General features: G+C 43.6%; 3 protein-coding genes across 3 annotated transcripts; 2 read left to right on the top strand and 1 right to left on the bottom strand.

Annotated features, from left to right (window-relative positions):
* Positions 1-40: 40 nt before the first annotated feature.
* LOC121688003 (cytohesin 1 interacting protein) lies at positions 41-5,306 on the top strand. The gene is made up of 8 exons (XM_042067286.1): positions 41-352; positions 834-883; positions 1,013-1,067; positions 1,368-1,470; positions 1,651-1,744; positions 2,414-2,480; positions 2,798-2,864; positions 3,332-5,306. Exons 1-8 carry the CDS (start codon positions 185-187, stop codon positions 3,736-3,738), a joined length of 1,011 nt encoding a protein of 336 aa, XP_041923220.1. The 5' UTR covers positions 41-184; the 3' UTR covers positions 3,739-5,306.
* A 3,680-nt stretch (positions 5,307-8,986) lies between these two features.
* LOC121687992 (nestin-like) lies at positions 8,987-12,414 on the top strand. Its single transcript, XM_042067261.1, has 2 exons — positions 8,987-11,180; positions 11,610-12,414. Exons 1-2 carry the CDS (start codon positions 9,815-9,817, stop codon positions 12,002-12,004), a joined length of 1,761 nt encoding a protein of 586 aa, XP_041923195.1. The 5' UTR covers positions 8,987-9,814; the 3' UTR covers positions 12,005-12,414.
* A 94-nt stretch (positions 12,415-12,508) lies between these two features.
* Positions 12,509-18,675, bottom strand: LOC121687988 (polypeptide N-acetylgalactosaminyltransferase 5). Its single transcript, XM_042067249.1, has 10 exons — positions 16,975-18,675; positions 16,699-16,865; positions 16,463-16,582; positions 16,180-16,315; positions 15,911-16,030; positions 15,630-15,747; positions 15,205-15,534; positions 14,759-14,839; positions 14,389-14,538; positions 12,509-13,644 (listed from the first exon to the last, which is right to left on the bottom strand). Exons 1-10 carry the CDS (start codon positions 18,138-18,140, stop codon positions 13,504-13,506), a joined length of 2,529 nt encoding a protein of 842 aa, XP_041923183.1. The 5' UTR covers positions 18,141-18,675; the 3' UTR covers positions 12,509-13,503.
* Between the last annotated feature and the right edge of the window lie 1,717 nt (positions 18,676-20,392).

Here is a 20,392-nt window from a genome sequence, read left to right as displayed (position 1 = left end):
CCTGACATTCACACGCACAAACGCACGCACAGTCGCACACACACTCTCACTCGCTCACTCACTCACTCATTCCGCCGAGTCCCACAGGCACTCACTCAGCCTCTGAGGTCACCCTCGCACGCATGCAACCAAACCGCTGGTGCAGCTTCTGAACGCTATGCAGCTGTGATCCGAGAGCCCAAGCATGACATCCACCATGAGCTTCAGATCGCTGGTGCGCCTGGACAGCCAGGACAGCAACACCCGCGAGGGCAGCCTCAAGAAGAAGAGCCGGCTCTGGCACAGGCACTCCCTGAGGGGCAGCCTCAAGTCCCGTAACGGGAACAACTCAGCTGACACAATGGGACGACAGGTACCGGCTCTCACTCAGTTTTTCACCACAGTCCTAACCTCTTAACAAAGTTGGCAAAACTCAATGTGAAGTTTGAAATGACTAATGTGTATATGTGTATTTGTGTATATTTTTTCAACATAGTTGCTCGTAGAAGGGGCTTTTGATGTTTCTTCTGTGCTTTCAGTAAACCACAGCTTATAGTGCAGGGGCTGCAAAAAGAACTACAGGAGATTTAATGTGTTTAATCTGTGCTCTTATGTAATAGGTGATTTATACTGCTTTACAGTATTCACTGATCCTCTGCACAGGCTATATGTTGCATTTCATTTCATGCATTTGAGTTTGTTTCGCCTTCAGTGTTGATCACTTTTTCAGTCAACTTTCCGTCATGCAATAGTCTTCTCTTGTTGATTTCTAAATACAGAATAAGTGCCTTTCAATCTTGCTTAACTAGGTCAGTGAATAGTGTGGTTCAAATGTGATATTTCCTCTACCACAGTTGAACCGAACTCGCTCCAACTCTCTGGTGGATTACTCCGACCCTCTCAGGTAAATATATAGACTGTTTTGCCCGTTCTGTCTGATACAACACATGCATTTAATGTTGACAGACTAGACTGATGAATTGGCAAAGTTGCCGTGCTAAGCTCATTTTTTCTCTGATGTGTTCACACACAGGACCACAGTGGTGCTGGAGAAGCAAGACAATGAGGCGTACGGTTTTGAAGTGCAGGTAAGAATTCAGACTCTTTTGATGTTGCTCTTGCAGCAAAAGTTGCCTGAGAATGCATGTCTATAATTGTAAGTGTGAAATATTATATCACACATCAACAACTCTATATGCATTTGAAACTCAACTGTAAAGGTGTATTCTGTAACACCGTAAACGTGTGTTTTACAATAGACTACTTACACCCTAACACACAATTTGCAGAGATGCACAGTGCATAATAATACACCTCTTTCTTGTGACCATTATCATAATTAATTTATATAACCTGAGCTATTTGCTTGTGCGTGCGTGTGTGTGCAGACGTATGGGGTGCAGCTGAAAAACACCACGGCGGTGGAGATGTGCACCTTCGTGTGTACCGTGCAGCAGGACAGCGCAGCTGAGAACGCAGGCCTGAGCGCTGGTGAGCCGCCCGAGAGCCCACTTCCTCTCTACCCACCCCTGACCTCCACACCTCTTTCCCACACACATCATTTCTCTCAGCTTCTCAGTCTAAATAGGTATTTGTTCTGTTCCACTTCCCCCACCCCCACCCCACTCTACTCACTGTGTTCTCTCTCTGCACGCTCTCTTCCTCTCTCAGGCGACGTGATTGTCACTATCAACGGCATCAGTATCGAGGGTTCCTCTCACCAGGACATAATCAGCCTGATCAGGGAGTCCACCAACGTGCTAAAGTGAGCAACATACTGTACCGTGGGGGTTTACTGTGCTTTGGCATGTGGTGGGTGGACAGAGGGTGTTAGTGTTGCACGGTAACATCCATGTCATTTAAAGGGACACCAGGCAAGCCTGATGCTTTTTCTCTACAAAACTCCCCCTCGCTCGGTCTGAAGCTCTTTTCCTTTTCTTTGCATCTTCCGTCAAGGGTTTTCGCTGCTTCTTCGCCGGCTGTGCCATTATACACATGTTTGCAACAAACGCTAACGTTTCGTTAGCCTGCCTCTGTGCTGTAAACTGATCCTGCTTCGGTAGGATACACCGAACTTGCAAGCGGGATATTCTTTCTACAGGCAGTAGGGGCGGGCGAGAGAGTCTTCATTCGCCCTGTAATGAGTCATTTAACCATATACCGACTTACAAAGATGAGTAATTAACACAAAAACGTTGCCTGTTGTCCCTTTAAAAGACCAAATAAAGAAACTGCCAGCAATTAACCACTGTTAAGAACACCTGGTTCCCCACGAAGGATACAAGAATGAGGAACCTGGTCAGAACAGAAAAAACGTGAACTGAATTAGTTAGTTCTGCTCCCACTGCACGCTCATGCACTAACACGCTCCAGATTCTCTGTGTGGGGAGTTGTGCGTTATCTGACTGTTCTGGTGGTGGTTGTCTCTCCTCAGGATGGAGACAGTCAGTGGGACCCTGGTGAAGAGAATTGAGCTGGAGAAGAAGCTCAGCTTACTCAAGGTAGGTTTGACCAAACCATGTGTGTTTGTTGTAAGCATGTGAGCAGGTGTAGAAATGTGCACTGATCTAGTGGAGGATAGGCTACTGATGAAGGAAGTGATAACATGCAGCCCAAAAAATGCTCTTTCACAAAAATAGTTAGTCCTGTAGTGCATTCTTTATAGCTTGGGGAACTCAGAAAATGGTGTAAGTGGCTTGCTTTCTGAAATGTAATGCATCGGTTACAGTTACACTCTCCAGTTTCTGAAAAATGCTTAATTTTTCTGCTCTGCTCATGTATTAATGTGAGGGGTTTTTCTTTCTTTTTACCTAAACAGCAAAATTTGCGCGAAAGATGGGTGGAGTTGCAAGCCCTCACTCAACAGGAAAAGCGTCTTACTAGAGGTGAGAAAAACACGACAGCTGAAAAACCCACTTCACATACACAAACTCTGCCACCCCCATTAAGAAACTCGTATGAGAAAGTGATTGGTGCAGGGGGGAACTCCACATCTGACTTACCATCATCAAAAACACACAGCACACTTCACTGGAAGCACACTTAAGAGTTCAGTTAAGTTGAATGACAGCAAATTGCATGAGTTTATTTTCTTCACCACACCTTGTTTTGTGTGGATGGTGTGCATGTGTGTGAGTCTATTTGTTTTGAGTGAGAGCCTGTGTGTATGTAAGTGTCAAAACCACTGAGAGGGCTAAACGGAACTCGAGAGTGGTCTCCACCCAGTTCCAGTTCCAAGTTCTAGAGAACTGCTGGGAAGTGCTGAGCGCTCACTATGACGCTCACTATGACGATGTGTGGCCTGCACGTGTGCAGTAAGTAAAGAGTTGTGCCGCTCTGCTCTGCTGTGCAGGTAACCTGGTGGACAGTGCTGGCATGCCGTCCCTGGAGTCCCTCATATCTCTGGCGTCCCCCCCCAGCCAGCGGGGCATGCGCTTCTCCAGCGACAGCAGCTGCCGCAGCCTGCTCATGTCGGACAGCGAGGACGGCATCTCGCCGGTTTTCGACGACTGCAACAACCCCTTCAGCCCGCTGAGCCCTGGCGGTCAGTCTGTCTTCTTCGCCAAAGGCCCACACCGGCCGGCACTCACCCGCACGCGCAGCATCAGCAGCGGCAGCCCCTCGCCCTCTCCGACCTGCGACGCCAGCCGCGTGACGTCGCTGTTCGGCACGCTGCCCAGGAAGGGACGCAAGGCCAGCGTCCGCCAGCAGTTCTTCAAGTTCATCAACCACTCAGTGGAGGAGGAGGAGGCCAGCTGAGCGGCCACAGTCCAATGACTGAACACTAACCTCTTGTTGACCCCAGACGGACGTGAGACGTGAAAGCGTCGTCACAGCACCCGACCAGGTTGCGCTCAGGCATTAAGTACTCTGCACTAGAGAGCCTCAACCCACCACACAGCGTTTAGTCACTGGACTCAACAAAAGCACGTTAACAATAGGCCTCCAGTTATTGTGTTTGCACCTGCTGAAATTCATCTGTTTGACTGCCATTGGGATAATGAAGGCACAGAGACGAATATCCACAGAGTGTCTGCCATGCAGGTGCAGGTGAATGGTTGCAGGGTGAGTCAAGTAGTCCGTCAGAGAGGATTCACTATGACTCTGCATTGCAGTGGAAAGGTCCTCAGTTCCTCCAGTAAGGGCTTAGTTACTGAACCCCATAAAAAATCACGCTTAGGAGTTTGTAGTGTTGCACTGACCTCACTCCATCTCCAGACACAAACCTGGTTCAAAAGAGCACAAGGTTATCAGTAGCATAGAGAATCTGCAGCATTAATGGCATCTTGCATTAAAAACTGTAATTATCCCATTTTCAGTATTAACCACAACTACAGGCCTCGTTATCTACTGTTTCATGTTTGTTCAAAAGATGTAGCCATGCAAATCTTCAAAGACTAAGGAGCACGCACTGTCTGGCTTGCTGACCTATTTCAACGAATTACTGTAAATCAGAGGAGCAGATATCTGAGCTTTTGGATTTTCTTTGAAATACTCTGTCCAATCAGATATGTCCTATCCAGGACACATTTTTAAGTTTGGTAGCAACAGTCTGACACAGAAATCGAAACCGCACGGTTTGTGTGAAGCTCAAAACAGGATGTGGGCTGTCACGGTGCTACCCTCTAGACTGTATCTTTTTCGCAGAGCTGCTCTCTGGTACGTGCAATACATGCCAGAAGTCACCTTGCTGTACCTATGGGCTTTTTGAGCACAACTGGGACCTTATTCACTGGAAACAGGTTCACAATTCTTAATCAAATCAGGACAGAGAGTGAGAGGAGACTCGGTGGATTTGCATGCATCCTGACTCCATGTGCTATAATCAGTTTCAGTCCTATTCCAAGCTGAACCCATGTGAATCCTATAAAAGTCTGTTGACATGGCACTGGCCTATTGATTTCTCCTCTTGATATGTGTCTGTTTTGAATAGGTTTCTCCACTAGGGGGAGTAGCAGTGGAATTAGCAGATATAGCAGTGCCATTTGGTTTCAGACTAGAATAGCAAAAGGGCACAAAAAAAAGGGGAGTGCTGAGAGGGTCTGTGCTCCAAAATACGTTTCTGAGCGAGCCTATACTCGATCCTGAAAAGCCCTACCTGCAACGGGTGTTGTTTTTAAGTATAGCACAATGAAATGTAGTAGAAGTGTAGATGTGTGTTGAATGTAGTTATGCAGCTGAATGAGCAAGGCTGCTCAGATGTTATCAGACCAGTGGGTCAGGGCTGAGGGTGTGAGGTGTTGTTGTACAGGTTCTAAATTTACTTTGCACCCGTAGTGTGAGAATAACCTTGTTCTTGGAATATGGGTCTCACACCTCTGCCTAGTGTGTCAAAAATCAAAAAGTGTGTTTTAAAGACAAGTGTAAAACTGTGTTTGTGTTTGCATAGAGCAGGAAATCCCTGACACACTTCATTTCACATGAGTTTCAAATATATGTTTCTAAAGTTTCTAAATAAACTTGAGATTTTTTGAGGAAAAACATACTCTCTCTCAAATTTCTTTTTGTGCTATAACAGGATCTAATACATGGACAAAAAAAGAAAAAGAAAAAAAAAACATGCAAGAAAAGTAAATGATGAATCACCAACTTCTAAAACTGACTTAGCATCCATTTAATATTATGTGCAACAGTTTGATAGGTGTGTTTTTAAAGGCAAGAATTTGTGCTGCCGCCTCTTTAATTAATTTTGGAGGTGTGTGGTCATGTGAAGGAAAAAAAATAAACACCTGTGGTTTCCTCTAGCTGCGTAGTTAAGCATTAAGTAGTTTGTGGTCTGTGATAGAGCAGTGTGTGAGAAAAGAACACCGTGTAAGTTTTTTTGTTTTCGTTGCCAAAAGACATCAGTTAGCATGACGCAAGCTTTTATCAGTTTAAACTGGGAGCGTGATGGTGTTTGCACAGTTCTGCTTTTTGGTAGTTGGCCTGCTAATTTTACACCAGAACCATATTGCTGCTTCAAATGACCTAGGGTAGTAGGGAAAGATGGCCCATACATGACAGATTTATATAACTAGATGTACCGCATAGCGGTACAAAACATGACCGCCGCTCAGTCCTGTACATCCGTTCCACGAAAATAAATCACACTAATCAATTTGTCTCCATCTTTTCCTCCATTCCCCACTCTTGAAACTTTTGTGTATGCTTGTTTGGCATGCCTGTGTGTGTGTGCGGCTGCACAGAAAGTAGCCTACTGGTGCTGCAAAGGTGAATAGATTGTAGAATAGCCAAAAAAGTTGTAGCATTGTTATAAAACCTTTAAAATCTCTAAACAATCACAAATAGGGCAGTTCATCACAGTTCATCCATTGCAACTGGATTGATAAAAGGTCACTTACACCTAGGCTACATTGTATTTGGGAAAAGCAGAAGGTATCAGCATAATGTTATATTTTTTGTTATTTATTTATTAATAAACAAAAACATTTCTGTCAGTTCCATGCAGTTTTCAACAGCTATCAAAAAGAAAGGTCATTTTTGGATGGATGGATTTTTTGTGAATGTTTCTTCTTCTACATAAGATTTTAGTCATCTTTAGTTCATGTGATACAAACATGTGACACAAATTAAGTACCAGTAGTCTGAAACGAAATGCAGTTTTACATCTAACCTGTGGTGCAAATAACTGACATGTCCAAATGGGCCTTCATGAAATGCGTCACTAGACTGTTCATACACATTTTAAAGCAACACCAAAGAGTTTTTTGCATCTTAAACTAATGTTTCCAAAATTGTTTCCGTGGTTCATCAACTCGTAACAGAGTGAACGGCACTTCTGCATTCACTTTGCGGCCCTCTATCGGCTATAACCGCACTATGTAAGTTTGCCAGATCGGGTAGCGGGTTTGTAGTTCGATGGAATGAGACATAAGAAACTACAAATTTGACTTGCATGATGTCGCAATACATCATACTTTCATAAAATCATGCAACATATTCTACCTTGTCTATGGACATCGTTATTTGCAAAGCCGTTGCTGGATAAACAAATGGCGTGCGTGCGACAGAGGAAAAGTTCTTTGGTGTTGCTTTAAAGGGACACCAGGCAACATTTTTGTGTTAATTACTCATCTTCGTAAGTCGGTATATGGTTAAATGACTCATTACAGGGCGAATAAAGACTCTCTCGCTCGCCCCTATTGCCTGTAGGCAGAATATCCCGCTTGCAAGTTCAGTGTATCCTACCCGCCGACCGAAGCAGGATCAGTTTACAGCACAGAGGCAGGCTAACGAAACGCTAGCGTTTGTTGCAAACGTGTGTATAATGGCAGAGCCGGCGAAGAAGCAGTGAAAACCCTTGACGGAAGATGCAAAGAAAAGGAAAAGAGCTTCAGACCGAGCGAGGGGGAGTTTTGTAGAGAAAAAGCATCAGGCTTGCCTGGTGTCCCTTTAACGGGCCAAGTTAAAGAGCTGTTGTCCATTATTGTTCGTGCAAATATAGGCTGATTCATGTTCCCTTGCATTGTAAGGTCCATGGCTAGTCTGGCTTTCACCAGACCAAGCTCAATCTTTTAAGAAATCAAAAATAAATCGCCGGCAGATCAGGCTGGGTTCACCCAGCCTAGTCCATGGTAGGCGCCCGATATTGTTTAATTTTCAGATTGAGATATCCACGCTCTGGCTATTCTAAATGCAAAAATGCATCAGGGAGTTATGACAAAACCGTGACTGTTAATAAACTAAATCCTAATAGAAAGCTGTTAGCTTCCCTAAGCTACAGGTATAAGGTAGGCCTATTTACAACATAAATTGTCATTAGGCTATGGTGGCGACACAAATAAAATCTCCTTTAGAAACCAATGGCTTACGCCTTACAGTATCAAGCGGACTTAAGCTGCCACATCGTGGCAAAAAGTTGTAATAAAATCCATGCAGCTCCGTGAATCACGGAAAGCGTGAATGAAGTAGCCACTTCTAAATGGGACCCACTGCACAGTAGCTTAAGGTCTGTTGCTAAAGCAGCCATAATGAAAGCCATAATGAAGGTGTCATTATTTGGATACTTCACACACACGTGCTTTTTAATCTCACAGACTACAACTACCAAGCTGGAATCAAAGCACATCGATTCCCCTCTCACACCCTGCACGCACTTAATCCTACTGAATTTGTAATTATGTATCGGACGTTCTAATTGCCGATACCGATAGTATGTGCGTGCCTGTGTGTGTGTGCGTGTGTATATGTGTGCACCGCCATCTACAGGCCAATGAGTGTACAGTCACTAAATGTACACATAACTTAAATTTTTTTAGACCCCCCATGGATGAAATGCTACGAAACTTGGCATACCCCCAGAGAATGCCAGGTTAATCATACACATAAAATTTGGTGCAGTTCTGAACATCTTAACTGAAGATAGGGGCGATTAAAGCAGAATGATATTGCATTTTCATTTTTTACCGGGGGGGTGCAAATCACAAATGAGTGATTATGGGCCAGGTTGATGTGGGCCCTTGAGACCAACATACCATAAAAAAATCTTCATCTTGAGTGCCACGGTTCAGGTAGTTATTTAGGAAAAACAGCATTTTTTGGGTTTCGGGGGGCCCAGCGTGGGGGGGGGGGGACCAAACAAAAAAAAGTCTAGTGGGGCTACATACCCACCAAATTGCATGTGCCCCGGTGTTTCGGTGTCCCAGGTATCGTTGACCAAAAATTCAGGAAGTAGATGACTGAAAAAAAAAAAAAAAAAAAAAACCTTGACAATCCCTATATGACCGCTTCGCTAGCGGCGGTCATAATAATCATTCAAACACAAATCTCTACATAATCTTGGAAGTGCAATTTTGCACAATTGTGTAATAAATTTAGCATAGTTTAACATAATATGCCAGCTGTATCTAAAGTACACAAGGGCAATACATTAAAATTATTCTACGTAATAAGATGTAGAAATTATACTATCAATAATCACAAGCATGCTATAGAAACTTCTTTGGAATTACCATGATTAAAGGTTCACATTTCACCCATAATTGGACATTCATGATTCTATGTCAGATTTAAAGACACTGAAAGGCACGAGGCACAAACAAAATTCTCCTCCACATGCTTTTTGCATAACAAAATGTATTAATTCATTGCAAAACTATAATAGTATATTAGTGAAATAGCCTGAAAACCCTCAGTGGGAAAACATGTGAGTTCATGTAATGGTATCTATGGACATATGTAAGGGGCAGAGTTCACCTTGGGCGGGTGTGCTACCACTGCTTTACACCAGTTTGACATGTAAACCTTCAGGAGAATGTTAATCCAGGGTCAGAATATCTGCAGGAGAAGGTGGTCACTCAGGAAGGATTAAGCTACGGGACAATCGGCCCATTGGTCATAGGGGAACAGACAAAAGCCCATTTATTGGCACAGAACAAAATGCCTGTTCTCCCTTGGATCCGCTCGCTTATAGAAATCCATCACAGGGAAACACAAAAGCCTTACTACCTTCATTCGTTCATTCATTCATTCATTGACATGCAACAACATGGCTCGTGTCCTTACTCTCCTGCAGAGGAAGCGTTAATGATTGTGTTAACTGGGATGGATGCTTCCAGCAGCTGAAGATGAGAAGTGCTGGACAGTGAATCAATCTGTCTGAGAGGAATCAAATGAGAGGGACATTACTAGACACAAAGTGATTATTTGTTGTTTTTGTTTGTAAGGGCAACAAACAAGTTAAATCCATACAAACTAAATCACGTAAGTGGGTAAAAGTGAGTAAATATGGCAGAGGTTGTGGCTGCTCCATTGGATCTCGATGGGAAAGCCATGACATGTGGTTGAGTTCATTAGTGGAATAACCCTTGGAGCCATCCAGACTTTGGGAGAGGCTATGGACCGCTGCACCGTGGACGACGATGACAACTCAGAGTTTTACGATGCGGACGAGGAGCCGCAGGGAGACAGAAGTAGTCCTCCTCCTGGCCCAGTCGGGGCTTCCTGTGAAGAACTGACTCAGCCGGCAGGTGGCGAGGCCGAGGAGTCATCTGGTCCTCTCTGTGATGCTGATGGGTCATCAGAGCAACAGGAGTCTGCAGTATGCGAAGAGTTACCCAAGAGCCTTTATGACAGTCAGGCACAGGAAGAAACAGACAGAAGTCTGTGTGATGAAAGAGAGTGTGAGTCACCAGGTTCTGAAAGTGCCGTGTCAACTGAGTTTCTTGGTGCTGAAACTCAGATGCTGGGTCAGCTACAGAGTGGTGTGCCTGTAAGCTCAGGAAATGAGGAATCGGAAGAATCAGAAGGTGAACCCCTCGGCTTGATAACTGCCGAGTCAACTCAGCCTACGCGTGCAGAGAGTGAGAAACTACCCGAGACTCAGAGCGATGACGATGAATCTAGATGTCCAAAAACAGAAGACTCAGCTGAATCTTCCCGTATGGGGAAAGATACGTGTACTCAGTCTTTAGTGGCTGAGAGTGAAGAGTTGGCCCAGCCTGAGAGTACAGACAGAAAAGCTCGTTCATCGTTGAATGAAGAGAGTAAAGAGTCCAGTCAGTCTACATGCACTGAAAGTGGCGAATCACTTAAATATGCCTGTAATGTTGAAGAATCAGAACCAAATATGAAACCAGAGAATATGTCAGTCCAGTCTGTGTGTACTGAGAGTGGAGAAACAATCCAACCTTTGTGTGACCACAAACCATCAGAACTACCTTTGTGTCAGGCAGATGAGGAACTTGTCCCATCTTCGTGCCCGGAGAGTGGACAATCAACTCTCTCAGGATCAATTAGTGACGGCGAAGGACTGGAACCGTCTCGGACCCAAGAAGGCCAGTCTGTGTGCGAGGCGTCGGCTCGGTCAGACAGCTCCGCCAGCGTCCCAGAGGCAGCCAGCTGCCTGAGCCGCTCCCAGCCTGAGACTGACAGCGGCATGGCTGCCTCCAGCATGGACGCCTGCGACGCAAGCCCGACCAGCCAACAGGAGCCGGAGGAGACAGTGGCGCCTGACAGTGGCGTGTGTCCCGCCGAGCTCCCAGGCGAGCGCGACAACGTGACAACAACAGAGGGCCAACTCTCTGCAACAACAGAGGGAGAACTCTCTAGAAGCCCTGAGGAGATCGACTCCACATCAACGGAACCCCAGAGACTGATGTCTAAGGAGACACAGACAGAGATGCTGCAGGAGGCTGCTGCCATGGCTCAGACACAACCTGAGCAGGAGAAAACTGAACAAGAGGAACTAACAGCTGTGGAAGGTAAGGCCTGCATTGTGAAAAGATACAAAATATAATTGACTCAATGTGTGTATAAAGTGCATAGTGATTTAACAGCCAGTGTATTTGCTCTGCTTATAGATAAAGCACAATTTCCCATATTTCAGACCCTAATTTACTGTATTTACTAATATCACTGATTAAGCCTACATCTTTAAGGGTTAAAATGATTGTACTACTAGGCCTAAAACATATCTCTTTTAGAACTGCTTAGTTTGTGGAGTAAACCCAAGGACTTTCATCTAATGCCAATGGAGAAAATAATCAGATTATAGTGATTAAACAAGAGTATGGCCGGAATATGTTAGTTACCGTGTTGTACTTTACAGCACTCTTTGATAGCCAAAGACTTCACTGAGTGTGTTGGTCAACAGTGTAGCTTACTGTGATCTAACATGTTGTCCTGCCCAGCTGCACAGGGAGAACAGGCAGAAGTCATGACAGGTGGCAACGAGGCAGCAGATGCTGTGCCCACACTCGGTGCCACAGGCGGGGGCGACAGGCCGTCCGAAGGTCTGGAGTGTCCTGGCGACCTGTCCTCTGGGGATGACTTCACCGGCGACAGCCAGGACGAAGTGCCGGGTGAGAGCGCCAATGCGGATGCGCCGCGGAGCCACGCGTCTGATTCCGGCTCTGGGTCCGGCTCGCCTCCCTCAGGAGACAGAGCCTCCACGGGCCGGCGCAAGAAGCCCCAGCGGCAGCACAGTTTCACCAAGTCCAAGTACAACACCGTGTCCTACCGCAAGATCCGCAAGGGCAACACCCGGCAGAGGATCGATGAGTTTGAGGCCATGATGAACATATAGACTCCTTAGAGAATCTGCACTCACATATCCATAGCATGACATGGTTAACACCCAGGCCATGGGTAACAACCATCATGACTAACAAGTAATGATTATTCAGTTACTTGGGAACAAGGCAAACATAAATATGTGCCCTTTGCATGGTGACCGATTGGTTTGGGATGTCAGTCTGGACAGAGATTTACATCTGAATATTTATGTTAGTGGATAGGATTGTGTTACACAGTCTATGTAATGTACTGAGCCGGAATTCAGGGTAGAATATGTTATATAAGGTAGAATAGTGATATACATAAAACCAAAATGCTTATGCAAATGTTTAAAGAAGCCTAAAGCCTGTAATCCTACTTGTGAGCATTAACATGAAGATTACAAATGGCACTAGATATAATTTGCCTGTGTTTGTGCTTTTTAGATATCATGTGCACTTTCAATACCTACCGGTATGTTTGGGCTGACTGGAGCAAAACTGGCAACTGGGACATTCAATTCATTACTAACAAATGAAAAACCCAAATGACAATTTAATCTTCACTTCAAGAGTTCAAGCATTCAAAAATACTTTAACCATTCAATAGTTTGTGGACGAAACATAAATAATTCCATGAGCACACAGAATCTTTCATAAAAATAGCAGTGACAATAGTTCCCTCTAGTGTCTATTTTGCTTACTACTAATGCTTACTAGTGAAAACATTACCTGACTGAGGGATATGAACAAATGTTAAATGTGTAATATTCTAATAATCTAATATTTTATTCTATCAAGAATACTCTTTGTTAACAGCCATTTCTTATTACTGCACTATCCTCAAAAGTTTATAAGGTCTTGAAGATAGTCAAAGCACATACTGTACTGCAATACTGAAAGCAAGAACAAGACTAGAAAAAAATCTGCACTATGGTTTAATAGAGCTACCCTTCTGAAAGTGTACTCCTCACACTGTAAACATTTTGATTTTGACAGAGAGATTCAGAGAAGTGTATGTGGTCTTCTCTCTGTTAGCAGACCATCTCCCAAAGAGATGTTCCAGTACCACTACCCCTCAAACTGTTCTTATATATTCATCAGAGAAATGTTTGCCTGTTTGAGAACTGTTAAAAAACAATATTGCTTTCAAATGTAAACCCTTGTAAAACCCTTGAAAAAAAATCACTACCACAGATTTGTGAAACATTTGTGAAAATTCACTAAAAGAAGTAAGTTGACCCCGACCCCAAAAAAATCTGTGAAAACAAAAGCGGTCACTCAGACCATAGTCTGCTTTGAATAACATCCCATTGCGGGGAGAGGAGTAAAAGCAGATGCCTGCATGGACACTGCACAGTCCCAACATTACCCAATATTACCACCATGTAATTATACCAGTAGTGTGCATACTTCACTGACATCGGAAAACTGTCTTTTGGTAAGAGTGAGGAAATGGCTCAACAGAAAAAAATGACATCTCTTTGTGTTGGCAGAGAGATCCACCAGTGTATGTATGCAGTCCTTAAAGTCACTGAGCATAGTAGTGTGTGAACTGCCACCTCTGCAGATCACTGCCAGAGAAACAGTCCCTCACGTAGATCCCATCCCCTTTGGAGCTGGCCTCCAAACACATACGCCGGGGAGTGCTCTCCACAATGATGTGCTCGGCCTGCAGAGAGAAGGCAACGTGTTACAGTAGCCACGTTTCCCGTGACAGTTTTTTTGTCATTCCGATTGAAAAATGTTGTGCCGTCTGTTTACATGGGGTACGTTCTATTTTGATCAGGTGCTCTCAAGCTCTTTAGAATCTTTGATCGTAATGGCCGTTGTTGCCTACTTTTCCTTGGCTATAGACCCTTTCAACAATAAAAACAAAAACAATGCTTGAATTTGCTTGAATCAACGCTCTATTTGGGCCCCAATCTACTTCCTCTGCATTAAGATAACATATGGAATGTTAAAACTCTCTTGAAAGGGTCCATTCAATCGGAATAGGAACGGAATACACCACCTCTTTCATTAGGTGGGTTTACATGGACACTTCTATTCCGATTAGAATCAGAATAACGGCTCAATCGAAATAGAAATTACACATGTAAACACCTTGATCAGAATAAAACTGCTGATCCGATCAGAATTTTAATCCATGTAAACCCACCTACTGTCTGTTCAACTTCTCTTTGCACTTCTCTCTGAAGGTTATTCTGCAGCACCAAGATGTTTAACAAAATTCTATTGCTATGTTCACAATAGTTTTTCAAACATGAATAACATTAAGTGTTTGGGACTCATCAAGTTTTTTCCCCCAGCATGTGATAAGAATCGCAAATCAGGACATTTTGGTGTTTGGGGGAGATACGCATGGGGAAAATAAAACAAAGACTGAAAAGCCCCTGTCATAAGGAGAACATACCAGCAGTTTATTAGTGTTGATCATCCAGCGCTGCTGGGCTTTGGTGTTGTCACATGGCTCCAGAGAGACAGGGTTACCCAGGCCCTGCGGCACCACACATAGGCCCTGCTGTCGGATCAACCTCAACCAGGTGTAGTTAAAGTGCTGGTTCTGGATCAGATGAGGAGGAAGGGGTCACCAAAGGGGTCAGCAAACAACTGTACTGATACCACTGTTTTATTGGTCCTCATTTTAGGAATAAAGACAGGAATAAGTAAAATGGCTGCTTCATATACAGTATGACATGTTGTTGAGAAGTGTATGCAAACAGTAAAACAGTAAAATTCTTACAAAAGAATCTGTTTTGTCAGAGTGCTGAACTCTAAATTACCTGGTTGCTGAGATCACAGGTTGCAAAAGCAATGGTTCTGTTCTGTATGGCCAGACATTTTCTAGTTCCGAGATTGAAAACCTGATGAAATGAGATGGTGGTCATAGCAAGCAATGACTCAACAGAGAGGCCAAAAACAGTAAAAGGAAGTCTTATCAGAAAGGGCGTGATGACTTTCAAATCTAGAAAACAAGGCCTTCGTCAAATACAGTCAAGGCTACAGCACAGCACTGCCACAGTTGGTCTTGTTGTCCGAGATAAGGACCCTTTTGTCTTGTTAAAAAAAGTGACACTGTCTCTTTGTGCTCATCTGTGTTACACGCAAACCAGATGCAAATAAACAACGACATGGACTGCTGCTGAAAGTAACACAACTCCATGCACAATGTGAAAAACCAATGTTGTGACATAATAAATAGTTTAACACAATTCTCTTGGGCCCTTACCAGTCCCTCTGCTTTGACCAGCGGAGCATCCATGTCTGGGTAGATGTTGTCCAAGTACCACTTGAAGCTCTTGCACTTGAGCTTCTGCCTGAGCTGAATCTGCTCCGTGAGGTTCCCGATGTCGATCATGGACTTGTCCAGCAGGTGGTGGTAGCCGTGGCCGTAGAACAGCTCCTTGTACTCATCCAGCCACACCTCGGCCACCCGGGCCAGGTTGCGCTCCACCGTCTTCTGTCGGTCTTTGGGGAACTTGTAGGGGTTCTGGCCGCGGAAGATATGACCCACTCTAGAGCAGGGGATTATCTCGATTTCTCCTCCGCACATCCAAATCTGGGCAAAATGACATCAGTGAGGACAACAGACGCTCTAGCCACAGCCCATATTGGTGTCATATAACAAACAGAGAAAGAATATCATGAAAGTACCTTGAATGAAATTTCCATGTTCTCACCACCCCACACATCTAGGCCTGGGTCATAAGATCCCAGCTCATAAAAGTACTTCTTATCAATAGAGAATAGACCTCCTGCCATAACAGGACACCTATGAAACAAATGACATCAAAATAGACATATCTTGTACCATATCTTGTACCTCAACATATCTTGTACCATTATTCCAGGTCATTTATGTCAAATTAATTTTTCATTTAATTTATAAATTCCCACTGAACAGCTCACAAACAAAAAAACAGAATAAATGTTACCTGAGAGGATCCCTATCCTTCATGTGGTTCTTCTTGATGACATCTTCAGGTAGGGTGCTCCACCCAAAGACCAAGGGCCATTTGAAAATGCCTCTTTGGAAGTTGTCAACCTGGACATAACTGCACAAAAAGGACAAAACAGGTCTCCATTCAGTGAACTCTGATGAACAGAATTGTGGTCAAATTTGAAAGATATGCACATAATGCATGCAATCTAATCTCTGCAAATGCTTTCTATGTTTATCTCCGTGATAAATCGGATTTGTTACCTCATGTCTTTGTCACTAATGACTTCAATAACCGGACAGGCAACTTTCCGTCTGTCCATGTAAACTCTTTCAAGCAGGGGTTCCAACCAGCCTATATTGCACTCAACGTGAGAGTCCAGGAAGGTTAACACCTCACCTGAAAAAAAGAAAGGAAACACTCTACATTTAAGGATCAAATTAAGGGAAAGCTTTGTTACTAAAGCTACAAAATTCCAGGGAGCTCTAAGAGTATATATCTATCTAAATTTGCATTCTCATTTGCCTGTGAGAGTAAAAGAATTACCAGTGGCCTGGGCAGCCCCAGCAAGCCGAGCTCTAATCAATCCCTCCCTCTCCTTCAAACGGATGATCCGCACCTTAGGAAACTTGGCCATGTAGGCATCTAATGGTTCCTTCAAATAGTCTATAGGGGGAAGAAAGCACAAGTGGAAACTCAGATTTTCTACTCCGTCTAGCACATCAATAGAGGCTGTTCATATGTGTTCTTGGAGTTCATATGTGGGTCAAACATAAACCTACCTTTCGTGCTGCAGTCATCTACCAGAATGATCTCCTTGAGTAAGTGGGGTGGTGAACGATTGATCACACTATGAACTGACCTCAGCAATGTGGACCACACCTCGTCCACAAAGCAGAAGATCACACTTGTGGTTGGCAGGTTATTATGAACCATGTTCTCAGAGCATCTAAACAAAACAATGGTCTGAAGTCAAAGATACTTAACAAAAAACAAAAACAAACTAAGCAAACAAAAAAACAGCACCACCAAGACATGGATGCTCTTGTCATACTCACAACGCAGGGCGGGTGTCTGGGATTGATCTGTCAACAGGGATCTGCTCACTCAGGTACACATTAAAATGACCTTCGTTCCAGCGGTTCTGCACCTCCTGCTCTTTGTCCTTTGGTACAGCTGCGGCTTGTCCAAACTGGCCAACTGCTCGGGCATCCCGGGGCTTCAGGGTCACATCCAAGGCCATGACTTTATGGAGTCCTCCTTTTTCTCGAACAAAAGCTGTTTTCACTTGGTTGGGTTCCACGTTTTGAGCCATGTGCTGAGGAGTGAGCTGGATTTGGGTTTTCACAGGGTAAGGGTCACTCTTGTTCAGTGGCCCTGTGTTCTGTTGAGCATTGTTGACAACTGCTGCAACCTGTGAGTCAGGTTTGGGTTGCACCTTGGTATCATTTTTGGGCAGCTGCTGTTGTAGGCCTGGTTTGGCAGTTTCATTGGTCTTTTTGTGTGAGCTGACTTTTATGTTTTCTTTATTTTTCTCCTTCTGGGATTCTTCTTTGAATTGTGGTACTTTTGTAATGACATGCCTTTCTTCCTGAACACCAGATGGCGCTTTGGTTAATTTGGGATCTTTGACGTTTGACAAAATCCCGTTCTGCGGGTTGTCCTTCGCTACTGTGCCTTTAATAGTTTGAGTTACTGCTTTAGGAAATCTGACTTTGTCAGAGTTTGACATTGTTTTGGAAATATTCAAAGTTGCTTCCTTTTGATTCCTCGCGACTTCACGTCCATTTAAACCCTCAACCATATGCTTTACATTAACTTTTCTGTCACTCTTCTGTGAATGTAATGTGACGCTGTCGGGTTTTGGGTTTGCAACATTTTGTGCAACATTGTGTTCCTTTATTCCAGGCTGAGGCTTCTGTTTCTTACGATACACTTCAGCAATATTCTCGTATTTCTTTGAATTTTTAACATCGTTCCTCAAGTCCACAGGCACTTTCTGCACTGGATGTTTGAATACTCTGTTTTCTACATGTGTTCGGCGCGTGGCTTGTCTTCTAATAGCCGCCCTTTCTTTAACAACAAGCTCTTTCAACAATTGACTGTTGACATCATTGATAGATAATCGAAGTGCAGCCATGTCAAAAAGAAGCCAAATTACAGACGCCACGAAAACGAACGCGAGAACCCTCCCACTGCCACGAAAGAATTTCCTAATCTTCATTTTCACGGTACATTTAATAAGCAAAATAGGCTAATCCAACTCCCTCAAACAGTGATTTCTGCTCTGCAAAACTTCGGTCCTACCTTTCAAGACACATGTCTGCGTGGCATTGCACTCTGGCCAGTTTACGTAGACCTATAGTCAAACTCTCCTTGAAAATTACATAAAGACGAAAGGTTTTAGCATTCGATAAGTTCTCCAGAGAGGTAGCAATCTGTTGAGTGGTAAAATTATGTTCTGTACTGACTTGATAGCTACCTCATGGGGCTCCGAGTTGTTCTTGAACTGTTGCATAGTAGGCTACATTAGTTTGCCCTGCATTCCACATTCGCAGTTTTCCATTCCTCTTATGGCGTAAACCATATTAAGCTACCATTACAGACTATGGAGCATATCGATCCTAATTATTCTGCCATATATCCACAGCCAAGGAAGATTTCCTTTCTGACTAGTGCCAGTCAGTGACTCAAGAAGGCAGTTCCTGTATTTACGCAAGAAGTCCGCCTCGAGAGAGTACCACGTAGAACATGTAAACTATGCTTGCTATACAAAAGACGCGTGGAAGTAGGAGTGGCAGAGTCAACAGAAAATATAACCTGTCGACATGTGAATATCGTGGCGTTGGCTACAGTACAGTAGGCCGGAGGAGGAGAAGCAGGCTATGAAAGAACACGGAATCTTATCTTAAGATTTTTTGCTCACAGTCTCATAAACCAGTGTGCCTTCTTTGAGTGTGTGTGCGCGCTCGGGCGAGAAGATTTTGATGAAGAAGAAGGTGGAGGGATGTCAGTTCAAAGTTAGCTGACAGAGCAATTATTATTTACCATCATTGGGGACAAAGACATCATTATTTACCATCATTGGGGACAGAGACATCATTATTTCAAGTTGACACCTGGAACCTATCCTCCTGAGGCCTTTCTGGCTCCACCTCGCCCAATGAGACGGGCTTACTCCCCCAGTATGGTGCTTTTGGCAGCAATGTGGGTGCCCTTCAATGTGGGTGCCTTCATTTTTATGTAGCCTATGTGAATTGATTGGCCTCAGGTATTGCCTCAAGGCAACAAAATGCCCAGCTTGCTTACAGATTTGCAGGCTTATTTTCCCCCCATGAAAATAATCAAATTGATGTCCATGGCTAAAAGCATCAGCTTATGCATGCTAAGGTTAATGGAATTAACCTATGCTGCTGGTAAAAAAAAAGAAAAGAAAAATCTTAAAACTTGTAAATTGTAGGAAAATTCTATTGACATGAACATGTAATCCCTGCCCTGCCAGTGATTCTGTGTATGTCCTAGATTAGTTGACTGAATGGGAGACGTCACAGGAGGCTAATTTCTATGATGAAGGTGACAGGTAATGTCAAATTGACATAAACACATGTGGGATGGTCCCTGTGTAGTCAGTATTGTATCTTTGCAACATGCTAATCAGACTCTGGAATTGAAATTACAACAGTTGGTCTGTAATTTGCATAGAGGTCATGTTTTGCTAATATGTCTCTTGTTGAATCAGACAGCCAGCAAGATTATGGTTAAGTCTGACCCACTGACATTTTCAGCTTCAAATTATGCACAATGTGTGAATTAAATTAATTAGAGAATTCATTAAGAAATATGGCTTGCGGAAATGAGTGTAATATTTAGTTATGGGAGGTAATTTTCTTTCATTGTTGAGGCTAATTTGTTTCATAACATTTCCTGCGGTAGTTTCTCTCCATGTTAACTATGATGTATGTAATTTGTTAACACTTTAATTAATTATGATACAATTTTACTGAATGTACTGCTTGTGTGGACAGATGGTTCCCATCAGGGAGACCTTTGGACAATTAGTTTGAAATCAATTACTTCCCTTTTTTGCTCTTTGTAGCATATCTCAGCCGTGTGAGGAAAGTGTGCATGAAACTTGCAGCAAATTCACATTATGGCCAATGATCTGCCATTCTTCTTCTACATATGAAAGTGCACTGAATGAATCTGACATTTTAATATCTGTTGGTAAGCTCCAGGGACTAACTGGCTAATTTTTCCATCCCAGAATGGTTACAGTGAGACAAATCAAATGTATGCCTTTTGCATGTTTTAACAGTGACACTGAATGCAGTTGGCTTTTTAGTCACTCACCTGCTAATTTGCAAGGATCACTCACACCAAAGAAGCCCAGGTATGAGGAAGCATTATCATGCATTTCAATGAAGTTGTGAATTCAGCTACGTTGTTAGAGGATTTGAAACTTGTTTATAGTCGATA

This window comes from Alosa sapidissima, chromosome 2, assembly GCF_018492685.1.
Source record: "Alosa sapidissima isolate fAloSap1 chromosome 2, fAloSap1.pri, whole genome shotgun sequence".
NCBI classification, from domain to species: Eukaryota; Metazoa; Chordata; class Actinopteri; order Clupeiformes; family Clupeidae; genus Alosa; species Alosa sapidissima.
The sequence above is the reverse complement of the archived record's forward strand: the minus strand, read 5'-3'. Positions and strand labels throughout refer to the sequence as shown.

What these genes read in the sequence shown, in the direction of transcription:
- LOC121688003 (XM_042067286.1), top strand. Translation starts at nt 185, where the DNA reads ATGACATCCACCATGAGCTTCAGATCGCTGGTGCGCCTGGACAGCCAG. An exon ending in GATTACTCCGACCCTCTCAG is followed by an intron (nt 884 to 1,012) that starts GTAAATATATAG and finishes GTTCACACACAG; the next exon opens with GACCACAGTGGTGCTGGAGA. An exon ending in GAGTCCACCAACGTGCTAAA is followed by an intron (nt 1,745 to 2,413) that starts GTGAGCAACATA and finishes GTCTCTCCTCAG; the next exon opens with GATGGAGACAGTCAGTGGGA.
- LOC121687992 (XM_042067261.1), top strand. Translation starts at nt 9,815, where the DNA reads ATGGACCGCTGCACCGTGGACGACGATGACAACTCAGAGTTTTACGAT. An exon ending in GGAACTAACAGCTGTGGAAG is followed by an intron (nt 11,181 to 11,609) that starts GTAAGGCCTGCA and finishes TGTCCTGCCCAG; the next exon opens with CTGCACAGGGAGAACAGGCA.
- LOC121687988 (XM_042067249.1), bottom strand. Translation starts at nt 18,140, where the DNA reads ATGAAGATTAGGAAATTCTTTCGTGGCAGTGGGAGGGTTCTCGCGTTC. An exon ending in ACATGGAAATTTCATTCAAG is followed by an intron (nt 15,535 to 15,629) that starts GTACTTTCATGA and finishes CATTTTGCCCAG; the next exon opens with ATTTGGATGTGCGGAGGAGA. An exon ending in CCTGTGATCTCAGCAACCAG is followed by an intron (nt 14,539 to 14,758) that starts GTAATTTAGAGT and finishes CATCTGATCCAG; the next exon opens with AACCAGCACTTTAACTACAC.